Here is a 26,619-nt window from a genome sequence, read left to right as displayed (position 1 = left end):
TTTGTTTTTTAAATATTAAATCTATGATCAAAACGGACAAAATACACATTTAGTGCATGAGGGGCCCTAGCACATTTAATGTATGTATGTATAAAAAAGAGAAAAGAAATAAGAAAAGAAAAAGGGGGTCTGCTCTTCTGGGCCCTAAATCAGCCTGGGCCCTTAATATAATCGTCCTAACCTTCCACCCCTTTACGGCGCCCTTGGTCTCATGATGTATGTTCATCTTCATAGAACTGATTGCATTATAAGGTTTCCTGTGGTCTAATGTGTTACTTCCTAATTCAACTATTGTGTGAGACTTGTTTCTTTTCTCTCTCTCGCTGTAATGGAGTTGTTCATCTTCATTGCTTTTCAGCTTCTTATGGAGGTTCAGTCTGACAGTAAGTGATCTCTGTTGTTTAATGTCGATAAAATACAGTAGCCTATGTCCACATTTGTAGTGAAAATTATAATTGTCAATACTCAAAAATATTTCAGCATGTGTGATCAGTGCTGTACATGTTTTAGTAGAACAAAGCAAACCCATGAATCTCTGCTTTAAGGCCTATTACTTTTACATTAGCCATCATAAATAATTAATTCATTAATATTAATTGAACTTGGTTATGTAAACACCTTATTTGGAATATCCACTGTATTTACATCCGCACATTCATATGAACATAATTCTGGGTGTTACTTAGGCAATTGAGAAACTGCAGAACTGAAGCATGTTTCTGTCATGCAATAAAAAGTTAAGTTAAATGCGACTTTTTTTTATCTTGCAATTCTGACTTTTTTTCCACCTCAGAATTTTTTTATTGTTAGATGTTACAGAATTGTTAGTTATTGTTGAATATCGATTGCTACTTATAAAGTCAGAATTGCTAGATGTAGGCAAGAAAAGTTACAATTGTGAGGAGTCGCAATTACCTTTTAATTTTTTTTTTAATTCTGTACGTGGTGTAAACAAGCTTCCATAGTGCAGTTAATGAAAATAATAAATAAATCCACATTAACTGCTTTTACATACATGAGCACGGGATTGATAAACCATCATCTCATTCTCCTGCTGCTACAGTGACGGTTCTAGGTGAGAGATTTCACTGATGTTCTTCTGCGTTACAAACTGTTATTGCAATGTTGTTGTATTTTTATTTTAATGATGGATTATTTGACTTAAACAGGTTCACTTCAGAAACCCTTCATCAGTGTTAGTGACGATGATATCCAGATCAACATAGCCTGTGAAATACCATCTTCAGACAGAGCTGATTTCAACTGTAGTCTCTACACTGAGGATGTTCTTCTGCTCAGAAGTGTCTCTCAGAAGAGACAGTCTGGAGATAATCATCTTTGTATGTTTGATTTAACTCGTAGTGAACTCTTCACACGATCAGTGAACAGCAGAAATCTGAGCTGTGATTATTACATCAACACTGAACCTGAGATCAGATCACCGCGCAGTGACACACACACCATCACAGGTGAGGACTTTTTACTGTAAACATTTTTTTACATTTTTATTCAGAGACACCTGTAGATTTCTCAAGCTAATATGATTTATGTAGGTCATTCGAATATTATGAAAGTTTGATCAATAAAAGAAAGTCATATACAACAAACAAAAAAAATATGAGAAAAGATGAATGATACCTGTATTACATCTATGGCACTTCTGGATGGATATTATATTTTATAAAGACCCATTCAATACGCTGTATAATACAACACTGAATTGAATATATTACTGTAAATATTGTAAAGAGTTGAATATGGTTAATCATAATCTCTATGGTGTGTTGAGACTCATTAATTGTAGGTCATTATCATCCATGAAGTCAGAAACAACAGTTGTGGGATGCTGTTGAATCAGTGCTGAAATCTTCTTACACATAATAAATAAGTCAGACAAACACAAATCTAAGCTGATTGTGTCATTCTGTTCTGCAGCACCTTTTGAACTCTGTGACTACAAAAAATACACGTTAATGTTAAATAAATGTTGAAGTCAGAAGTATTTCAATAAAACTTTCTTTCAGAAATAAGCTTACTAATTATGACTTGATTCATTATTTTTACACAATGGCAATAAAATGAACATGGTGGAGAAGTGTGTCTTTTACATAAATGGCAGATAAAATAATACAAAACAGAGCTCATCATGTCAGCTCTCACTCACTGGATCTCAGATCAGTATTTGGTCAGAAGGTCAGAGTTTATCTGTGAGAATAACCTGCTTCTACACTGTGAATTTGTCGAATTTGTCCGATCCAGTAACAGTCCAAAGTAAGTTTTTATTAACGTGAACCAGTATGGGTTGTGAATGGGTCGCAAATAATGTAAAATGACTCCATATAATGCTGGTAAATTGTCTCTGCAGGTTCGACAACCACCACTGCACATACTACAACAGCCATGACTAGTAAATATTATGCCATGACTAGTTTTTTAATATTAGTAGACCTCCATTCCAAGTCAAACCTGCGAACAAACAAGGCAAAGGAAGCCATGTGTACGTTTTTTTAATCTTCATCAATGGTAAAAGTCACTGTAGAATTAAAATGGTGGATTCAACTGTCTGAATTAAAAAATAAAACGGATCCATTTTCAAAGCAGGCCTATCTGTACATCTGTATCTCATAGTGATAGTCTTTTAAGGTAAGCGGGAAGTACACAGAGAATTCAAAAAGTCAAGGCTTATGGTTGTGCTGCTTTTTTCAACATAATTGTTTATCTTTATTATTTTTTGTCAAGTAAGTTTTATTGGAAGACAATTAAGAATTTTTTACAATCTTACAGATGTCTCTTTACCAATAATAAAATAAAAAAATAAATAAAAATAAATAATAATTAAAAATAATTAAATAAACAAACCAACCCATACCCGACCTGTTTACATGACTTGAAAAGGTATGATGAAGGAATGTTAAAACATTAAATTAGCAAAGATACATTAATCCACAAGGTTTCCATCTAGATAACAGCTAAAAGGGTGCCATATTTGATCAAACTGCATTTTCCCTTCAAACAGTATCTGATTTGTTCCAAATGTAAAGTAGAAGACATCTCTCCAAGCCATAACTTGACAGTAGGAACCTCTTCTTTCTTCCAGAACAACAGGAGTAACTTCTTGGCCGTAATTAAACTAGATGCAAGCAATTTGTGCTGTGTTCCTGACAATGGATGCATATGTTCAGAGAGTCCCAGAATGATGAGTGCCGGGTCTGGCTGCATTTTGCACCTTAAAAATTTCTGAAAGCATATCAAAAATTCCATTCCAATAACTCTGAATCTTGGAGCAAAAAACAAAACTATGGGACAAATCAGCATCTACTGAACTACATTTGTCACAAAGAGGCGAAACACTTTGAAAAATTCTTTGCAGTTTCTTTTTTGAATAGTGCAATCTGTGAATGACCTTAAACTGAATAAGGCAATGTCTGGAACTGATAGAATGTTCATTAATATCTTGTTTATCTTTATTTTTTAACCATCTATTTACTATAACTAAATGCTGTGGCGCTATGTTTTTTTTCTGCAGTTTGTACTTAGTCTGACTGGTAACATTATGTCAGAACATGGTATGTAGCTGTCAAGTTGTAAAGCAAATGTCAAAATTGTTTTGCTCAAAAATTATGTCTGTTCAAAATGTAAAGTTTCATCCAATATGTTTGTACGGTGGCCTATAGAGCTCAACGCGCTGCAACTGAAAAAAACACATGAAAATAGAAAAACACCCGCAAATTAAGAAAACAAATTCATTAGTTTCAAAATTTGCGGGTGTTTTCTATTTGCATGTGTTTTCTTCAGTTGCAGCGAGTTGAGCTCTCTAGGCCACCGTACCTATCCTCCATTTTCCAATTACCTGTTATCATGGCTATTACTGAAATGATTAATTCAAAACATCATTAAACATGTTTTTGCCAGTCTTTGTAAAGACAATGTTTATTTGAAATTTTCTTACTTCAGTTTCAACAGCAACATCCACTCAAAAAACTTCACAAACAAACACAGAAACATGTGAGTAACGTACCTGACAATAAAAGTTTTCTTTCATAGTTTTTATTATAATTCATATAGTTCATTATTTTCCCATTTCAAATTCAGCAACATTGGCTGTCATTTCCACTACTGAAACCCCAGCATCCACCAGGACTGGTAACTTTTATAAATATCTGTAGAAACCCATATAATGAACATTCTTTTTACAGTGACTTCATCAAACACCGAAACACTGCTGTGTATAGTCATCATATATCATTTGAGTTATTTTTTGTTGCAGTGGTTTCTAGTGTTCACACTTCAACAGCTGATCCACCCACAACAAAATATACAGGTTTTATTATAAATCCTTTTCCATATTTGAAATTATTTATTTAGACCATAGCTTTCTCTTTCAGATCTCTGTAGAACATGTACTTATTTCCAGGCACCCAACAGATGTAAAACAAATCTACATATACATTAATTTTTGCAATTCTTTTGTGTTTTAAACTGTATACCATAATACATAATAACATCATAATGTGTTGGTTTTGACACAAATGGTTTATAGTGCTGGTTTCCACTGGTGTTGGTGTCATTTTGACTGGATTCATCTGTCTGTGCTGGTTTGCATGTAAGTAAAGTTTACAATTGTACACTCCATGCTGTTCAATATAGAAATGATCATGTGAATTTATCATTAAAACAAGAGAGTTGACCAAAATGCTGTTAAGGAGTAATAACTGAACATAATGCAGTAGATCATTGTTTTCTAGGTAAAAAAAGAAGAAAACAGTAAGTTTTATTTATTTTTTAAAAAGTTTTTAGTTTTAGTTAACTTTAATAACCCTAATTGTAGGTTTTATTTCAGTAAAAAAAAAAAAAATGTATAGGAGCTGTATGTTTAAATGTTTAGCACCTTTTCTAATATATGTATGTATGAAAAGATGCCATAAAGATCAATATTTGATTCTTAGCAATAAAATGAGATCAATAACATCAGATGTGCCCAGTCAAGGAATTGGTATGGTGAGTATCTTTAAAAATTATCTTTTAAATCACAAAGTATTAAATATTTATAATACCGTAATGAGTACGAATGACCTTAATTATTCTTTGTCTTTTAGACTTCTGCAGAGACATATTCTCTGATCACTTCTGTACCAGACACATCTCAGCCCATCTCTGTAGGTGAGAGAACATCATTCTCAGTTAATGATCTCAGACAACGTGACGCTTAGTAACAGATGTCACCAAGAATTACAAATAAAGTTAAAAAACACCATATAGTGACCACAGCTTCTCGGAAACTGGTAACATTTCCTCTTTCAAGTCTTCAGCAGATCAGCATTAAGCGATAAGCTCATATGGAAGTGGGACAAATGTAAAATTCATCAAAACACTGTTGCACAATGAGTCTGAGAAGAGATGATTCTGCTGTGCAAAGTGTCAAAGCTTAAAATACATTCAAGTTTTATGACAGAGAGCTTGTTCTTGACAGTTGAAACATGTTATTTAAAGTGAAATGACGCTTCTGCTTTACAGAAGTCTTGGTCAATACTCAACAGAAAGAGGGCAATACAGAGGAAAATGAGGTAATATGTGAACAGTCACAACACAAACCCACATAAAAAAATTAGAAGTCCATCATGAACAGATTACAAACATTTATCTTGTCTGTCTTATCAATCTTTCTGTTGTCTTAAGAATGTTTACCACCTGTACTGCACGATCCCTGACAAACCAGTTCACTCAAACGCAGGAGATCAAGTCTACAGTTTGGTGAAGATGCACTGATGAGTCTCAAGTCGTGTTTCATTATGTACATTCAATATAAATAAACTATCTTTACTTGCTGACAAATAGGTTTTTATTTTCATCATTTAGTGTTTACTGTGAAATGCATTGTGACCTCTGTGACCACGCAGAAGACTTTCTCTGGAAAGGCTCTCTAGCCCAATACTGCCTTGTGAGAAGTGCTTGGGATTCAATAAACTGAACTAAGCTGAATTAAAACATGTAATGATGAATGATTTTTTTTTTTACAAACATATTTTCAGAATTTCAGTAAAGAAAATTCATGTCTGCCGAGTGTTTTAAAATGGATGCCGCCCGAAGAAGCGTGTTTTGGAGGAGTTTGCAAGGGTCAGTGGTGTTTATGTACAGTGTTTCTGACAGGACTTTGTGAGACTCACTATAGGGGTTGGACCTCTGTCTCTGTTGGGGGGCATGTCCAATCTAGTCCATTTTAGGGCTTTTCAACACTGTGCTAAACCCCGGGTTATCATCTTCAATCGTCCATCTAAACCCAGTTTTTAACTCAAGGTAAAGAAACGTTTCACGCTTATAATTTAGAAGCAAGGTCAGCACTGCTTTTTACTCTGGGTTATGAATCCTGCTTTTGCAGTGTTAACCCCACATTGTGTTGCCAAACTTGTGCTTTGTGAAACGTTGCGGTGTTAGAAGAATGTTACAGCTTGAGCCATTGGCTGGAGCCTGACATCCAGCTTAGCCTCTCTGGATGTAATGGGTGGAGCTTGAAGGTCCAGCCACACCCTAAACCTACCCATAACCCTATCCTCTATCCCTACACCTAACTAGGTCTACAGAGCTGGAGCTTGACCAAGTTTGGTTCAGATCCATCCATATTACGTCCAGAGATGGGGAGTTGGAGCTGGAGGTCATTTGCAGTGAATGGCATTTGTCAAATTCACGTGCTTTAGACAGTCACAGAAACATTGCGTGGAGTATAAACAGTAGTTCCAGCATTTGAGGGGAAACGTGACTATTGGAGTAAAAACCATTTCATTCTTACCCTTATAGTCCGAAAGGACTGTTCAGGATAAACTTGTAGTACTGTTGGCAATATAAAGTGAATATGAGGATGTGCAATGCTAGAGCTTTTAAACATATCACGTTCATCCAATCAATTACCCTGACACCGCAAATATGTAAATAACAATGTTTACCAAGGGTTTAAGAATATACAGTGTAAAACGACAGCTTATTAATACCCAGGATTAATTGTTAACCCCGGGTAAATTACGAGAAGTGTGAAACGTGAAGCAAGATAACTCAGGATTCAGTTTACCCACGGTTTAGAATGACCCAGGGTTAACTATTTCAAGTGTGAAAAGAGCTTTAGAGAGAAAAATGTATGACTTTAAATAATTGGCACAAGAACCAGCACAATTTTGGTGGAAAATGGATAACAGAGATGTCACGGTTATGGAATGGAATGAGGCATTTATATAGCGCTTTCATATGTACTACTGTACACCCCAAGCGCTTTACAATCATATCAGGGGATCTCTCCTCAACACCACCAGTGTGTAGCATCCACTTGGATGATTCGACGGCAGCCACAGTACAACGGCGCCAGTGTGCTCACCACACACAAGCTATAGGTGGAGAGAGGAGAGAGTGATAGAGCCAATTCAATGGAAGGGGATTATTAGGAGGCCATGATTGTTAAGGGCCAATGGGTGGAATGTGGCCAGGACACCGGGGTTACACCCCTACTCTTTACAAGAAGTGCCATGGGATTTTTAATGACCACAGAGAGTCAGGACCTTGGTTTTACGTCTCATCCGAAGGGCGGTGCTCTTTGACAGTATAGTGTCCCCATCACTACACTGGGGCGTTAGGACCCACACAGACCACAGGGTGAGCACCCCCTGCTGGCCTCACTAACACCTCTTCCTTATGCTCAGTTTTGGTTTAATTTTCATAGTCTTCAGTTCCTGTTTTACTGCCTTTGTTAGTTTTGCTTTGTTCTCAGTTTCCCGCCACTAGTTTGTCACCATGGTTATTCATTAATTAGATCACCTGTTTGTATTCAGTTCATTATCTATATCAGTGTTAAAGGGTTAAAGTTCTCCCAAAAATGAAAATTCTGTCATCATTACTCACCCTCACGTTTTTCTAAACCTATGAATTTCTTTTTTCTGCTGAACACAAAAGAAGATATTTTGAAGAATATGGGTAACCAAACAGTTGATGGGCCTCATTAACTTCCATAGCATGGACAAAATAATAATAATAATAATATGGAAGTCAATGGGGCCCATCAACTGTATGGTTACCCAAATTCTTCAAAATATCTTCTTATGTGTTCAGCAAAAGAAAGAAATGTATACAGGTTTGCTAATCAGCTGGAGATGTTTCTTTTGTATTAGGTATATCTGAGCCGTGAGATGTTTCAGAAAGTGGTTAGGACAATACTGACCCTGGCAAAAAGTGGTGGAGACATCATGTCCCATGCATGTGGCCAGAACTGCCCTCTGTTACAGTGAATACAGCTGAACATGTGGTCTCATGATGTACGTTCATCTTCATAGACCTGACTGCATTATATGGTTTCCTGTGGTCTAATATGTCACTTCCTAATTCAACTATTGTGTGAGACTCGTCTCTTTTCTCATACTCGCTGTAATGGAGTTGTTCATCTTCATTGCTTTGAAGCTCTTAAAGCAAGTGACAACCCCAAAAGAAGAAAAAGAAACCATACAAACATAAAATATAAACTCCCCGTTCTGTTAAGCTTCAGCATCACAGCTTGTCGGACATTAACGTGTGGATTTACCAACTGAGACTGAAAAAAAACAAAAACAAATACAAACACGAAAAAAGAGAAAAACAAACAGTCTAAAACTTAAGAAATTAAATCACAATTAATATTTAAAAATCTTTCAAACCGTTTTACCTCAATGAACCAGAATACAAACCTATTGGTTTAATTTATAAAGCACAAAGGACAAAAATATCAAACACTCAAAATCACAGATTATATCGTACGAATCCACAGGTCAGAATCACCCTAAAAACACTCAGTGTTGTGACCTTTCCAGCGTGATTACGTAATGCCTGGCGCGTCGCAGACCAGCACAAGATGAACAATTGTGGTTAAAAAGTATATACATTTTTATTTTATTTAGAAAATGACAGATTGTTTAGCTAGATAAGACCCTATACCTCAGCTGGGATTGTGCAGAGCCCTTTGAAACTGCATTGATTTGGACTTCAACAATTTGGTTACCGTTGAAGTCCATTGTGTGGAGAAAAATCCTCTAGAAATTATAACAGCCCTTCTCTGTCTGCTATCAAGTCTCTTTTAATAACCCCACCTGTTTTCTTTAGTATATTGATTATTTTCTTGTTTTTTTTGGGTTGGTTTTACTCATTTATATTTTAGTCCGATACTGCTTTTGCTACTCCTGTTTTATGGTTGTTCTTATTTTTTGTTTTGCTTGTTGTTATGCATGTTATATCTTCTTGTTGTTCTGTAAAGCACTTTGGTCAGCCTAGTGGCTGTTGCAAATATGCTATATAAATAAAATTTAACTTGAACTTGGAAACATTTGGGATAATATTGTGAGTACACAAGTCAACAAAATATATAACAATGTTTTAGTGTTTTGTTTAATCCAAAAATCTTACATATTGTGCCTTTAAAGGGATAGTTCAACCTTAATGTAAATTAAATGATCATTTACACACTCTGGTGTTGTTAGTTGTTCTAATGCAGTATGCTGTTCTTTCTTCAGGATTTTCATTAAATACATTCAATTTTGGTTTGTTTTTCCTCAAACCCTGTCATAACCCCCCAGAACACTTGGAATATACGACACATGTCATGTGGGATAATTCTGTGATACTTTAAGTCTTTTTTTAAAGCTTGATGCTGGTCTCTATTCACTGCCATTATATGGACGAGCGCAAGGGAGACATTTAAAAAAAATCTCCTTTTGTGGTCTGAAAAAGAAAGAAGGGCGTACGGCCCTATGTCCCTATGTTATTTTAGCCTAGTTATGATGCTTTAGTTATGCTAACTTCAAATGCTGATATCCAAAAGATGATGTATCACTGCTTTAATGTCTTCAGATTGTGTATTTCTTGGTATCAAAAGACACCTATTTACATTTCATAATTAATGGTGTATAGTATGTTATGATAAAATGCATCAAAATATTTTTAACCTTTGTGTAAAAACTTCACAAATTCTCCATGCCACCATAAACATGACAATAGGGATAAGATGGAACAAAGACTTTCAACTGGTCATCTTTGATTGGTCACTTCACCAAATGGGTGTGAACTGATTGGGCCAGATGTGGAAAATAAACAATAAACAATTCTGAATAAGAGACAAATAGACTAATTGTCTTTGATGAGGTTTATTTTCTTTCAAGAAAAGGTCAGCACTCGTACAGCCACACAGAGTGTGACAGTGAGGGGACGGCATCCTTCCTCTTTCATAGCCTCAACTCTCAGAGAGTTATCTCCATTCCAACACCCTTTTACCATTCCATTACAATTCCATATTAGAATAAGGATTGTGTGTGCTCTTTTACTGTCATATGATGGTCACACACATCTTAAAGATAACATTTCTTCCACAGGCCTTTAAAGGGGTGGTTGATTATGATTTCACTTTTCTAACTTTAGTTAGTGTGTAATGTTGCTGTTTGAGCATAAACAACATCTGCAAAGTTACAATGCTCAAAGTTCAAAGCAAAGGAAGATATTTGCTTTTAAAGGGACACTAAGTGGGAATTTCTCCCATCTAGTGGTGAAACTGTATTTTGCATTCAAACGAATAATGCTCTCCAGCGCCTCACTTTTCCAAATGCGCGTTGCATCTACGGTTGCCGTTATGTACCAAAAAGCTATGACAGGATGTCTTATAATAGCACTTCGAGTTTTCCTTCGGGTGAACAGGTTTGTTATTTAAAACAAACTGAAACTTGAATCAACGAAAAAAAGAATGTTACAGTATAAATTACTGACTGTGAAAAACATTAACTATGGTAGTTAGTAGTAATGCCGCCTTTATTTGTTATATTTTTGAAGTACGTGCATTGTTAGATATCATCATCATCATCCATGCCTTCTCTAACGTTCCTTTACTCAATAACGTTAGCTGCTAATCATCAAAGAGCCTGTTTAACTTACTATGAATAGAATAGATAAATAGATATAACTATAAATGTTCTACTGTCTATATAATAAAGTTCACAACAAAGCAATGAAAAATAAGCTTGTAATTAAGACCGTAACATTGACTTGCCTGTCGAGAAGAAAGTAGGCAACTTCAGCATCTCTTTTGAAAGCTTTCTCCTGTATTAGCTATCCCGACATTAACCCTTGTTTTTGTAATCTCCGGTCACGTTTCCTTTTACGGTCTATTTTGGACTTTTTCGACGACGAGGACTCCTTATCCTGTGACTCATATGTATGTATGAATGAACGGTGTATAAATAGCCGTGCAGTGCAGCCTTTTAAACTTGCCGCGGCAGTGACAAGCGCCTCTCTCTGCTCTGCTCCTCCGCTTCTGTTGACTTCAGTCACGTGACGCTGGTTCTGAACGAAACGCGTTGTGGAAACGCGTTGGCCTAGTACTTTTTGTCCCTCTCTGCTATTATAGTTTTTCAAGATGGCGGAACTACATGGAAGCCTCCGTGGACCTACCCGTCCCATGTATATAAAGATAATAAATTCTTCGTTTACGAGGATTAGTCTGATCATTGGCATAGGTATTTGTACACCATTGAGGGCATATTTATGAATAAAAATATTGATTTTAGATAATAAAATACCTAAAAAGCTACATATTGTCCCTTTAAAGAAAAGGACTACAACAAATGGCTGGTAGGGACTACACAACATTCCTCCCGGGTTAGTGACATCACTAACCCTAGAATTTACATAAACCCCGCCCCCGGGAACACGCAGTCCATGTTGAGAAGAGGAAAAGTTGTTGTATAAGAGTACATTTGTGAGTCAGCTCAAACTTTAGCATCCATCTTTTCACATGCAATAGAAAGTCACTCTGTGTGCATCTCACAACAGTTCCTATATGAGCAATTTATAGATTTATCATGACAGAATATCCTAACTGAAGATAGTTAACTCCACATCAGCAACATAAATTCATCAACTAACCATTCAGAGACGTCCTGTTGCATTCTACATGTTGTCACTTCTTCTTGAGTCTCTCCATCTTTGTCTGACTCCATTTTAACATTAAAGGCAGAACAGTTTCTGTCATTTTAGTGTGTCTGCGTGAGGTAATAGCAGCTGCTAACAGACACAAGCTCTTGAAACCCCGCCCTCTGCAGCAGCTCATTTGCATTTAAAGGGCCAGGCACAAAACGGTGCGTTTTTGCAAACCCTCAAAAAGTGACAAATTTAACTTGCTATATAAAAATATCTGTGGGGTATTTTGCGCTAAAACTTCACACACACACTCTGGGGACATCATAGATATATTTTACATCTTGTGAAAAGGGCATTATACCACCCCTTTAAGAGTTCTCTGATCAGTTCAGATCTCGTTTGAGACACTGTGTTCCTTGTCTCCTTCCGACAACTTTATCTGCACTTTGTTGGATTCAACGTAGACCACCCTGAAGAACCCAAATGAACACTTCAGCGCACTCCTGGCAAAATCATCAAGAATCTCCAGAATCTACCGCATCTGGACTTGATCAGTAACTGAAGTCAGTGCAAGCACCCGTTCACCCGTTCGCAGCCTTTAGATGCGTTTCAAAGTTATTGTGCCCCTTTAAGATGACCCTGGCCTGATTCTTTGATGTTTCTCATACGTTGTGGTTAACTGATTGTAATCTTGCCATGCTCTTCTCTTCTTTACTTTTCTATACTTTCTTTATTTTGTTTATAAACTTTGCTTAGTTTAGTTGTGTGTGTGTAGCCTACCCATAGTTTTGTTTATTAAACCATTATATCCATGCTTTATTGTCTCTGTGTTTGCCACTCACAAAATCAAAGTCACTTAAACATCTTGATCTAGCTATATGGACGAACTGATTAAATAATCATACTTCTGCTACAGTCAATTCTAAAACTGATCCAAATATTTATATTTAATTATACATATTTTCCTTTTGAGCTAATTTGCTACATATCCCTTTAAACTTAACATAATTTCAGGAGGATCTGGTCTCTTAATTTTATATATTTTTCTCAATCAATTCATTAAGATGCAAAGTGAAGATATTGTTTGTCTATATCATGCATGAACATTTTAACTTCTGTTACTGATCATCACTGCTGTACATTACAATAGGATTTGTGCACTATATGTTTTCTATTCAGGGGGTTTACAAAAAGTAGACTAAATTCTATTATATTTAATATGCAGAACTTTATTAGTCAGAGAATGGATAGCTTTAGATAACTCTACTTAACTCTATAAGTCGCCCGTATGGTTGTCAGTATTCACTGGACATTATAAAACTATTACATGAGAAATTCTTATGCACACTCTATGATACGTGTTACATTGCACATGGCTATGAGTGTAGTATTTTTATCTACTTTCATCTACTTAAAACCGCTCAGTGCATTAAATGGTTTCCGGTGGTCTGATGTGTTACTTCCTAATTCACCCATTGTGTGAGTCTTGTCTCTTTTCTCACTTTTGCTGTAATGGAGTTGTTCGTCTTCATTGCTTTTCAGCTTCTTATGAAGGTTCAGTCTTACAGTAAGTGATTTATGCTGTTTAATGTCTTTTAAAATAAGTCCACATTTATAGTGAACAAGTTTTATTAAATATTTCTTACTTAATGTGGTATACTCTCAACATCGGGCCATTTTGGAATGTGTCGTTTCTTTAGACGCAGAGAAGGCGTTTGACAGGGTGGAGTGGGAGTATCTTTTTTTTTTTAGTTTTGGAAAAATGATTAAATTACTTAATAGTGCTCCTCTGCAGTAGTCCTGACCAATGGTCTGCAGGCCATTTAACTTGCACCGTAGAACTCGACAGGGCTGTCCGCTAAGCCCATTACTATTCGCTCGAGCTATTGAGCCTATAGCAATTGCCCAACATGAGAGTCAGCAGATTACTGGAATTACCCGTGATGAGGCTGTGCATAAAATGACTGTATATGCAGACAATTTACTGCCATTTATCTCTAATACACAAACTTCTTTACCCGCAGCTCTATCTTTGCTTGACAATTTTGGTTGGTTTTCTGGTTACAGGCTTAATCTGCACAAGAGTGATTTTTTCTTGATTAACAAGGTAGATACGCAACTACAGTATTCTAATACACCACTGAAACTAGTCAAAAATAAGTTTACTTATCTTGGGGTCTGTGTCACTCGCCATCATAAGCATCTTTTTAAACATAATTTTGACATGCTTCTTGAACGGATTAAAAAAGACCTTTCTAAATGGTCCCCTTTAAAGATTTCTCTCATTGGGCGCATTAATTCCATTAAAATGGTGGTACTCCCTAAATTTCTTTATGTTTTTCAGTGTTTACCTTTATTTATTCCCCTGTCGTTTTTTTAATTCTTTGGACTCTGTTATCTCTACTTTTATATGGAATGGTAAGCACCCCCGCCTGCGTAAAGCATACCTTCAGAGATCTAGATGTGGTGGTGGCATGTCCTTACCTAATTTTAAGTTTTATACTAACATAAGAAATACATCGTTTTGGTGGCATTACCACCTTTTGCCCAATAGACCGTCCTGGGTGGACATGGAAATAAATGCTTATAAGCAAATTTCTCTTCCAGCACTTCTTGCAACTAAATTGCAGTTAACTTCTTATACTTCATTTGAGTGCCCAGTGGTGGAACACTCATTGAGGATTTGGACCCAATTCAGGAAATCATTTTAGGTTTTAGGGATCCCTCTCTTCTAAGCCCTGTTGCACGTCATAATTTTTTTCACCTTCAATGCAGAATGGATTATTTAAGAGTTGCTCTGACAAGGGGATAAAATGTTTCAAAGATTTATTTATTGATAATTTATTTGCTTCCTTTGAACAGTTAGCTTTACGTTTTGGTCTCACAGGTCCAGTGATGCCTTCCGAAAATCCTTTGGATAGTTTCCTTTCATGCAACATATAAGTCAAGGGCTCAATTTCTATTATTTATAATTTAATAGCCAATCTGGCATCTTCCTCTCTAGATAAGAGAGCTTGGGAGGAAGACCTTGATAGACCACTCTCCAAAGACACATGGAACTGTGTTCTTAAACAGGTCCACTCATCATCAATGTGTGCTCGCCATTCACTTATACAGTTTAAAGTAATACACAGAGCTCATATATCCAAAGTTAAACTAGCTCAAATGTTTCCTGGTACTATCCCTATGTGCAATAGATGTCTATATATATATGTATTAGGGGTGTGACGAGATTAAAACGCGACGAGATTTCTCGTCGAGGTAAAACTTTGTCTCGTGAGTTGTTGTGATGTCAGCGTGATGGAGCGTGAGGGTGAAATTAGTATTGAAGATGCCCCTGACACTTTTAAATCATTTGTGTGCCGGGCCAATCACACACACACTCCGCGCACACACACACACACTCACTGTCCCTCGCTCACTCACTCACTCGCGCGCACACACACACACACGCTCACTCGCGGGCGCACACACGCACAGTCACTGTTGCTCGCACTCTCACTCACTCGCGCACACTCACTCTCGCTCACACTCAACCCGTCGTGGAGGACCGTTAAAATTAAACATGCTAGTCTTTCTGTCGTGATGTCCTGAAGCATCGCAGACGCGTAGGTTGTCGCCCACTATGACACACTATACTAAATGAAACGATCGAATCTTGCGTCCCGACGCCCGTTGTCCTTTACGAATCTCCACGAAACGGATCGTACCAAAATCGCGCTAAAATAGTGTAATCTGAACCAGGCAGGTAATAAACATTTGACCTATCACGCAAAGAACCTATTAAAGCACTAAGACATGGGAACAGTATAGCTAACATTCACATATCACAAGTCATATCGACATCGCAATATTAAACAATGTTATCGCACATCGCAGCTTTTCCTCATATCGTGCAGCCCTAGTTACTGCCCAAAGGTCTCAACTGCTGCCAGAAATCGTCGACATGCTTAACGTTATATTCTTGAAAAAGAACATGACCATATCTTAGGTTGTTCTGTGTAGTTAATTTATCTCTTTTTCATGCTTGAAGAAAAAAAATGTTTCTGTTTGAACTTGTAGTTTTGAGAGAGCAGTACTTTGATTATGGATACACTTACTGTTTGCATTTAAAGTGTTATTTCAGTTATTTATATTTATTTTATGTTCGATTTGTGGAAAGGAGTTAGATTTCTCATGTGAAATCGTACAGGGGAGAAGCCAGACGGTAGAGTTTATAGCAAAACATTTTACAGTGTTTGCATGTCCTTTACTGCATAGAATTCATTAAAATAGAAGTAAAATAACATTCATTACAAGTTGATTTTCAGTTGAATAAAAGACTATTTTCCATTCATATATTTCATCATTGAGGATTTCTTAAAAATTGTGTAAAAATCTCGTCTTGTCTCGTTCTCGTGAACCCAATCTCGTGTCTCGTCTCGTCTCGTGGAGTAAGCGTCTCGTCACACCCCTAATATGTATGTATGTATATGTTCATTTTTTTTTTTACTTTTTTTTCCCTCTCTCTCCTAAGTGTGCATACATGTATCTGTTATTTATATTTGGTTGGAGGTTGTAGGCATGTATGCATGTGTGTTTAGTTTTTCTACATACAATTCCTATCTGAATTAACGGTCAGTATGGATGCTACTCTAGAGATTTGATGGTGAGGGTTGGGGGATTGTTAAATGTGATTTATACTGTAAAAATCAATAAAAAAAAACTTTGAAACAAATATTTCAACATGTGTAATATTGTGAAGTTTTAATAGGAACATACAAACATGTGAACTACAACCTACCTGATATATTTGTTTTACTAGAGAATTATTGTAGACATCAGCAATAATTAGCAGCGTGCTTTTCAAATTTTTTAACTGAACATATGTGATTAATTTCGGAATATTCTTGTACATTGTAAATCTTAATAAACATTGTCAATGAGATGTCATGATTGATTTGTCTGTTTTGGTTGTTTCAGAATCTCCTGCTGTAAAAGTATCTCCAGATGTCCTAAGTGAGTCCAGATCAGTGAAGATGATCTGTGAGACGCCAGCAGATGTTACAGTGAAACAGTGTCATTTCTACATAAACAGTGAACAGAAGAATATGAAAGTCAGTCAGTCATGTGAACTCGATCTCACTGGTGCTGAAGTGTTCAGATGGGCAGATGTAAAATCTCCTGCATCAGTCGACATTTACTGCTTCTACACAATAACTGAGTACGGGATTGATAAACCATCATCTCATTCTCCTGCTGCTACAGTGACGGTTCTAGGTGAGAGATTTCACTGATGTTCTTCTGGGTTACAAACTGTTATTACAATGTTTTTAATAACTCTGGATTATTTCACTTTAGGTTCACTTCAGAAACCCTTCATCAGTGTTAGTGACTATGATGTCCAGATCAGCATATCCTGTGAAATACCATCTTCAGTCAGAGCTGATTTCACCTGTAGTCTCTACACTGAGGATGTTCTTCTGCACAGAAGTGTCTCTAAAAAGAGTCAGTCTGGAGAGAATCATTGTGTGTTTTATTTAACTCGTAGTGAACTCTCCACACGATCAGTGAACAGCAGACATCTGAGCTGTGATTATTACATCAACGCTGAACCTGAGATCAGATCACCGCGCAGTGACACACACACCATCAGAGGTGAGGACTTCATACATTAAGCTATATTTATATTATAATTGTAAATAAATTAGTAAACAAAACAATTTAATATTGTTAATGTATTTGTAAAATGCAGAGGTAAAACATGTCCAAATGTGTTTAACAATAGACAATGTCAAAACTGTAAATACATTTTTAGATTCCATATATGAATAAATACATTTTTAAATCGTAATATTCAGGCCTGTCAGGCAGATGAGTAAAAATGTATGTATCGAATATAGATTTAAAAAAAAAATCTAATTAATTGGATATTCGTTTATGTGAGAGCTTGTGTAGAGTGGAATTTACTTGCAAAGTCAAATGTGAAAGGCATTTATAAATCTGTCCAAATATTTCTGTAATTATACAATAATCTAACAATCATGAATGACTTGGAAGATCATGGACAAGTCATGGAAATTCATTAGTCAAACATTTGTGAATCCTGAAAATAGCAATGAGACTGTTTGGACCAATGAGGTTTCTCTGCCAGCTATTTTTAAAAACAGAAACCAAGCGATCAAAATGTCCCATTGCTTTTTAGGTCATTACTCAGTCTTTTTCTTTCTTCTTCATTAGGTCTTCCTCAGGCCAAGTTAACAGCATCTGCTTCAGTTATTAAGGAAACAGACACAGTTCAGCTGAGCTGTGAGAATACTGAAGATCTGAAGATGGAGATGTGTGTCTTTAACATAAATGAAAGAGAAAGTAACTCAGAACAGAGCTCATCATGTCAGCTCTCACTCACTGGATCTCAGATCAGTATTTGGTCAGAAGGTCAGAGTTCATCTGTGAGAATAACCTGCTTCTACACTGTGAAGAAGTCACAAGTTCTCACACCATCTCCTCACTCCGATCCAGTGACAATAACAATCCAAAGTACGTTTTTTTTTATTGCATAACTTATTTATTTACAACAGAAAAACTTAATCACTTTTCTTAAAAACAAATTAATTACTTTACATCTACTTTTATTTGTCCAATGTGTGATAGTCTCCACTGGTCAAACTTTGACAACTGCCACAAAAACAAGTGAGTAACCTTATGTCTCAATATTCCTGTAGAGGATTATCATAGAGCATTTCTTATATTATGTTATATTGTATGTTTTGCTATAATATTAATACCAGTACTACTGTAATTATAGTTTTATTTCCAAACTAAATGCATAATTTGAATTCTCTTTGCATCTTCAACAGCGATCTCTACTGGTGAAACTTTGACAGCCAAAACAACTTGTGAGTGAAGATTAATTTTTAAAATAAAACATACTTGACAAGCACACAGAGACATTTTGCTCATTTCACTTTGCTTCATTGTGAAAATGATTTTTTCTTAGTTTATTGCACAGCTTTCTTATGTGACTATGATTACCCTTAAGAAAAAGATGTTTAAGTGTGCTATTAGTATATCTTTTAAACTAAAAAAAAGAAAGTCTAGGCCTACTTTCAGTCTAGGGTTAGACTTTCTCAGAAATATACTTGAAATTGCACTTAAGTATACTTGACTTATACTGACAGAAAGGTCTAAGTATATTTGACCTATACTTGTACTCAATCTTTTGATCAAGATATACTTAAAACTATATTTAATCTAATCTTCTTTTGATTGAGTATAGCCTATACTTTTTCACATAGTTTTACATACAATCTTATAAACTAACACTGTTGAAAAAATTTATTTATAAAGAAAACAGATATGTTCCTAATTCTGAGTATATACATTTTTGTGTTGGCTAGTCCACTGGTAGTGTAATTTACTTCAAATCTTTACTCTTTTTGAATTTCCCTGCTATCTATGTTTACACTGTTATAGTTATACAGTAGGGGGCGCTATTACACATATTCTGAAAAAGAACAGAATCAGAATCTCCGGATCAAATCAAAACACAGGTGTAGAAGAAGCAGAAAGTGATAGAAGATTGCTTACGCAAATGTAAAACAACGCAATCATTAAACATTAAACAGCATATAAATCAAAACTGCCTAATGTTACTGAATGAAACTTTTAACCCATGAAGAGTAAACGACTGTGAAGCTTTGGTGTGTTGATGGAAGCGATATACTCTGATTTGATCGTTCTGAAACCGACCGGGACAGTCTTTGACAAAAATGCGATTATCTGAGCTTTTTCTTTAAAATTGTGCTTTTTTACATGAAACGTACTCACATTCAAGTGTTAATAAAAAAGGACGCATGGTAATACAAGTAATACATTTTATTTTCGGTGACAGAATTGACTGTTCATTTTCTACAATTTACTTGGGCAACTTACCAGCTTATTTGATGGTGAAAGACAAGTACCTTATAAAGATATTATTAGCAGCCAGCAAGAAAGCTATAACACGAAAGTGGCTACAATTTGAACCCCCAACAAAGGCTGAATGGCTGGACATTATAACCAGTGTCCAAAATATGGAGAGGATGACTTTTGCTTTAGACCTACAGATGGATAAGTATTTGCAGTATTGGGAAAAATGGATTGTGTTTACGACTGTATGACAAGTTTATTGACCAATGTATCATCTGACATATATACTTTCATCAATTTTGTTTCATGTAAGAATGTATGAGTGACCAAACGACTGTTCTGTTTTGTTTAGATGTGATTGTATGTTGTTATGGCTATTTTGTTTTTGTTTGTTGTTGTTGTTGTTTTTGTTTTGAGCATTTTCAAAAAGGAAAAATAATAAAAATAAAGTATAAAAAAAAAAAAAAAAAAAAAAAAAAGGACGCATGAAGCTATAACATGTTTTTAAAATGGAAAGAGTTAAAGTACAGTTAAAGGTAGGCCTATATATTTCAAGTAGCCTATAAAATATTAATTCATAAATAGGAATATAGTGTATTTAAAGTGCAACAATAATATATAAATAGTTAACTATTAACTATTAAGTGTGATATTGTTCAAGGCTACTTGCAGCATAAAGCTACTAAACTAGTAGAGTATGCTTCAAAGTGTCCTTTCAGAAACTAAAAAATGTAGGCTACTACAAGTATTAAAATAGTAAACTACTACTTATGAGTTCACTTTTAGTACAGATACAGTACAAATGAGAAATGTAGTTGTGCACTTAAAGTTTTTACTGTTACAATTAATACACTTAAATGTATACTTCTACTAAAAGTGGGCCAATTTCCAAGCAGTAGGCTACTGAAATAGTACACTTACAAGTATACTACTAGAACATTTACTTCAATGTATAAGTATACTTACTATATAAAGTATAGCTATTTAAAAATATACTTGAACTTTATATTTCATAAAACAAACTTGAAGGATACTTTTTTAGTCGCAGCATACACCAATCGATCTGTGCAGCACCACTTCAAGTTGAACACACCTAAAAATTAAGAAAAACCTGACCACGCCCCTAACCCCCTGCAATTATTATTATAAAAAAAAATAAATAAATAAATATATATATATATATATATATATATAACTTATAACTTATTTTGTCTTTTGTCTTTAGCTGATGACCATCTGCATGTATGTTTATCACATTAAATGATTCTGTCCAGCTCACTTTTCATTTTTTTTTATATATTTATATTGTATTCTTGTATGTTATACTGTATTAATGCCACAACCAAATAGTTTTATTTCCAAACTAAATGCTTCCTTTGACATCGTTGAATTCTCTTTTGCAGCTTCAACAGCGACCTCTACTGGTGAAACTTTGACGGCCCAAAAAACTTGTGAGTGAAGATTATTTTGAAAATAAAACATACTTTACATAGCCTGGCAAGCCAGACCTACATCAAGATGTTAGGTCTGGAAACTCACCATAGACACGCTCAATCTGAGGGCCGGGATAAACGGCTGTCTTTCAAATTCCCTCTGCACGCAATAGGACAGCGCTTCAACCAACCAGAGCGTTTTCCCAACAGCGGAGCTAGTTGATAGATTCAACTTTTGCCATATCTGGCCGGCAAAACGATGAACACATCTTCCTTTTTTTAAGAATGACTTAAGTGCCGTTCTTTGCTCTTTTCTCAAAGAAAAACTTAACTCCAAGTCCTCCAGAGTCGCGGACAAAGCCGATTCGAAAGACTGTTCTCCATCAGCAGCCGTCATTCTTTGTTTTCAAGTGGCAGCCGTCGCAACTCTGTCGTCATATGTTAAGCCCGCCCCGCCTACTCTATACACGACGTGATTGGCCTGACCCAATTTAGGTTTTTGCAGCTAGAAGGTCTATTGAGAGTTGCTAGACCCACCTGGCTGCGAAATACATTTTGCTGCCGCTAGGGTGCGTCTAGATTTCTAGGCTATACTTTACAATCACACTGAGGCATTTTGCTCATTTCACTTTAAATGACTTTAAATATGAAAATTATTCTTTCTTAGTTTATTGCACAGCTTTCCTATGTGACTATGATTAGTCAGTCGCAGGATTTAGCAGTCAAATATTGTTATCCAGTAAAATTACAGCTAAACTGTATTATTGATCACTGTTTCTGGCAACTGATTTTAGGTTAATAGTTCAATATCTCTCATATCTCATCTCACTCTGACACACTGTTGATTCTATCAGCTGTTTTCATACCAGCTTCTGCTCTGCCTGAAACCACCAGAGAGTCAGAAACATGTAAGTGGATTTTTGCTTTGTTGATAATAATGAGAATATTAAATCTGTTTTAAATGTTAAATACAAATTTTCCAGACGGTGAGATCATCTAGAAACACTGATGTCTGTAATCATGATGCAGTAGATCTGTTTTTGTTTTTGTTTTTTTGGTAACACTTTATATTACGACCCGCAAACAACTGCGTAAGTAAACCGAAACTACGGTGTACGTTTCTATAATTATAGTGTACTTCCGTGTAGGTATAAGGGAACAATATGTTAAGTTTTGGGTAATAAAGGGGTAACAAGCAGATATACAACCTGCAAAGAACTTCGTAAGTAAACCGAAATTACAGTGTATGTTTCTGTAATTATAGTGTACCTCCGTGTAGGTATAAGGGAACAATATGTTAAGTTTTGGGTAATAAAGGTGTACAACCAGATATACAAGCAAATTATTTATAATGTAATTATTTTAAGACTAACAGGTACCTATTCTGTTAATATATTCCAGGCAAAAATTGTACGTCTGTTGTATAAACGTTTTTATCACATTTCTGGAAAAATATGTTCTTGTGCAATGTAGTTACAGGGTAATTTTGACATCTGTGGGTTGTAAATTAAACTTTTTGGCAATGCTATTTATTGGCTTTTCTTACTAAACTACTTAACGTTAAGCCAAAAAAAAAATAGTTTTTGCTATGTTTTTAATTTAAAACGTACCATGTAGTACTTAGTACTACTACTTACCTTATCACATTGTATTGCAATGACACTTAAATGTCAGGGCAAATATACTGTGTAATTAAAAAAAAATTTGTTTTGTTTTTTTAATAAGAGTACCTTTCTCTGTAATTACTGTGCAAATAGTGTTGTTTCGTATTGTTACATAGTAAGTAGTAGGGGTGTCCATGGTTAACCGATTAACCGATTAACCGTTAAAAATTGCGTAACCGAGTGAAACATTTTGCTCGGTTAAGTGGCGTCAATGGCGTGCACTGAATTTAGTTGTAATACATTTTTGCACCACCAGAGACCGCTAGACCAGTTTTCTAATATGAAGCGGGCAAAGAAAGCGCGCGTCCGAGAGTGAAGGCTGTGCGAGAGTGAAGGCTGTGCGCGAGCGTGCGCGAGCCAGAAACAAACATAGTATCCGCGCCACTGATGGCAGCACAATAATATCTGTCTGCAGAGCCGCAGAGCCACAGCTTTACCCCAGCAGTTTTACCTCGAGCATGCGCAATTTCATCACAACAGTTTTACCCGCAGAGTCCGTTTACCGTTACATTAACCCATACAATTTGTATTATGCATTTCCTAAACATGTACTTGCTAATCAAACACTTTATCTGAACAAACTACTAATCTATAAAACACAATCGGTCTTCCGACCTTTTACTATTGTGTTGATATGCGCGAGGGAGAGAGAGCAATACAGCGCTCGTGTTGTTTGAAGGCGGTGAGAGTGCGCGCGCGCGGCCGGGGCTCTCTCACTGTTTGTTCTTGCGCCCTGTCCACTGATCTAAATAATTATACGACGACTTATTTGTTCCCTCGTTTTAATAAATCGTGGACACGTTGAACAAATTCCCTCCCTCATTTTGATTTAACGAATTACAACGTGGCCAAAAACAGTTTGATACTATTAATTAGTGAATGCTAAAGACCTATTTTTTGTGAATTGGTGAATATTCAGGTGAATTATTTCGTGGCCACGAATTAATAATAATTATTAAACTGTTTTTCTTACCTGTGAAGATAGCTCTTCAGTGAAGGCCGACTATTCTCGTACAGCTTTTTATTCCTTTTTTTGGTGTGTGTGTGTGTGTGTGAACGGGTATTCAGGTGAATTGTTTCGTGGCCACGAATTAATAATACCTCCGCACGTTTTACAAGACCCTTCTCGATCGCAGCAGCAACGAGCACTTTGATCACTTGATTTAAAAAACAAAACATTTCAGCGCTAGATCGCCAAAAAAAAAAAAAAAAAAAAAAAACGAACGAAATGAATGCTCTGCTAGTTAACTGGAGATGTTTTGTTTATTTGTATTGGTATTCCTGCCGCGAGATGTTTCAAAAGTGGTGGGGACAATACAATATCGACCTTAGAAAATAGTGGTGGGGTCGTGGGGATATGTGACTCACCCGCAAATTACGCCTATCTCGGGGTTGCGGCGCGCACACTATGGTTAACCGAGTATTAACCGCTAAGGGCCTCGGTTAACGGTTAATGAAAAACTTGAAAACGTGCAGCCCTAGTAAGTAGTGTTTGTTACCCATTTCAACTGTGTAGTTACAGGGTAAGTGCAACTCCTGCGGGCTGTAAATTAAAGTGGAGCTTGTTACCCCCTTGTTCTGTGTAGTTACAGGGTAAGTGTAACTCCTGCGGGCTGTAAATTAAAGTGGAGCTTGTTACCCCCTTGTTCTGTGTAGTTACAGGGTAAGTGTAACTCCTGCGGCCTGTAAATTAAAGTGGCGCTTGTTACCCCCTTGTTCTGTGTAGTTACAGGGTAAGTGTAACTCCTGCGGGCTGTAAATTAAAGTGGAGCTTGTTACCCCCTTGTTCTGTGTAGTTACAGGGTAAGTGCAGTAAATATACAATAAAGGATCCAATTTAATTTCTGACTTTTATTTTACAAAAAAATGTCAAAACACTTTTTCATCTTAATAAAACATTATCTTTTCTACAGTATACTCAAACAACAAAGTAACACATTATACCCCCCCCCCCCCCTTATTTGCGTCCCTTGCTTTTCTTCTTCTTTCTTTTCTTGCTCTTCTTTTTCTTAACTTCCACTGGGGACTCTGAAGTTGAGGAGTTGATGGAGTCCCATTGGTCTTGCTGCACTGCAAAAATATGAATATACAGTATACATGCTCTTAGCAAGCTACACCTTCAATTTTAAGTTGTCGAACAATCCTCCACTCTAAACATTTTGTGCCACCTGATATTACTGTAGTAACTGTAATTTTGAAGAAAACACATTTTGGTGAAGTTTGAGTCAGATCATGGGGGGGTTGTGATATTTTATAGTGATAATGACTGTAGTGCAGTAGAAAATGTTTTTTAAAAAGGCATAGTTGTTCTGACAGCAACAAAAAAAAAACAAAAAAAGCATGAAACACAAACCTGAGGGCTGTGGCAATAGTTCAATAGTTCGGATTGAGCTGATCAACAAACGGACAGGGAACTACGTCATCACGTTGAAAGGTCACGCCTGCGCCGGCCGAAGTACCGCCCCACTGTTTACAATGCGACCGTACATAGGAGGATAATTCAAATAGTATTGTTTGCGATTATATATAGAAATAGTATTCAGTGAATATGAATATGAATAGTATATGAATAACATTCTGATGAATATGAATAGTAGTTCAAATAGTATTGCCGGCGCAGGCGTGACCTTTCAACGTGATGACGTAGATCCCTGTCCGTTTGTTGATCAGCTCAATCCGAACTATTGAAGGTAAAAAGTCTATAAATTATATATTTCTTTTTTTTAAATGACCTATCGTTTCGCTAGATAACAACCTATTCTTCAGCTGTGATCGCGTACAGCCCGTTTAAACACTTAAAAGACTTTTGAAACTGCATTGATTTGGACTTAACGATGGTGACCAATGAAGTCCGTTGTAAATTTTCATTTTGGGGTGAACTAATCCTTTAACAAGTGCATTTATAATGTACAGTACCAGTGATGTTTAGTTCTTCAATTTGATGTTTTAAAAAATAGGAAAGTGGTCACAAGTATAAGCCCTGGAGTAGGGCAGGAGTAAAATTTAAACGTCTAACCTTTCTTTCTTTCTTTCTTTCTTTCTTTCTTTCTTTCTTTCTTTCTTTCTTTCTTTCAAAGATAAGATTATCACTCTTAAAGCAGAGATCACCTTGCTCAAAGATGAGTGTGATTTTTTGAAAAAGGAAACTGAAAAGATGAAGTCTGCTGTCCCATCTGCAATGGCACAGCGATATACTGTTACTATAGTGCCACAGCCCTCATGTTTGTGTTTCATGCTTTTTTGTTTTTTTGTTGCTGTCAGAACAACTATGCCTTTTTTAAAAACATTTTCTGCTGCACTACAGTCATTATCACTATAAAATATCACAACCCCCCCATGATCTGCCTCAAACTTCACCAAAATGTGTTTTCTTCAAAATTACAGTTACTACAGTAATATCAGGTGGCACAAAATGTTTTAGAGTGTAGGATTGTTCGACAACTTAAAATTGAAGGTGTAGCTTGCTAAGAGCATGTATATATATTCATATTTTTGCAGTGCAGCAAGTCCAATGGGACTCCATCAACTCCTCAACTTCAGAGTCCCCAGTGGAAGTTAAGAAAAAGAAGAGCAAGAAAAGAAAGAAGAAGAAAAGCAAGGGACGCAAATAGAGGGGGGGGGGGGGGGGGTATAATGTGTTACTTTGTTGTTTGAGTATACTGTAGAAAAGACAATGTTTTATTAAGATGAAAAAGTGTTTTGAAATGTTTTTGTAAAATAAAAGT

At 36.0% G+C, this 26,619-nt stretch overlaps 1 protein-coding gene across 6 annotated transcripts in view; it reads left to right on the top strand.

The window, feature by feature from the left end:
- Positions 1-246: 246 nt before the first annotated feature.
- Positions 247-26,619, top strand: part of LOC311074450 (uncharacterized protein) — a 31,396-nt gene continuing 5,023 nt past the window's right edge. Inside the window, exons 1-11 of one of the 6 annotated variants that reach the window (XR_014604299.1) lie at positions 259-383; positions 1,363-1,469; positions 3,098-3,566; positions 3,955-4,005; positions 4,093-4,143; positions 4,268-4,321; positions 4,541-4,603; positions 4,746-4,764; positions 4,947-5,160; positions 5,515-5,564; positions 5,677-5,985. Coding sequence is in view for 2 of the 6 variants with exons in the window: in XM_084101062.1 (XP_083957188.1) it covers positions 329-383; positions 16,870-17,166; positions 17,248-17,544; positions 18,127-18,449 (972 nt within the window). In the remaining 4 variants the exon portion in view is untranslated. The other 5 variants (XR_014604298.1, XR_014604300.1, XM_084101061.1 and 2 more) reach the window with 5 other exon arrangements.

The sequence above is a fragment of the Abramis brama genome, assembly GCF_963993115.1.
Source record: "Abramis brama genome assembly, chromosome: 23".
NCBI lineage: Eukaryota > Metazoa > Chordata > Actinopteri > Cypriniformes > Leuciscidae > Abramis > Abramis brama.
Note: the sequence above shows the minus strand (reverse complement) of the source record. Positions and strands in the feature narration are given on the sequence as shown.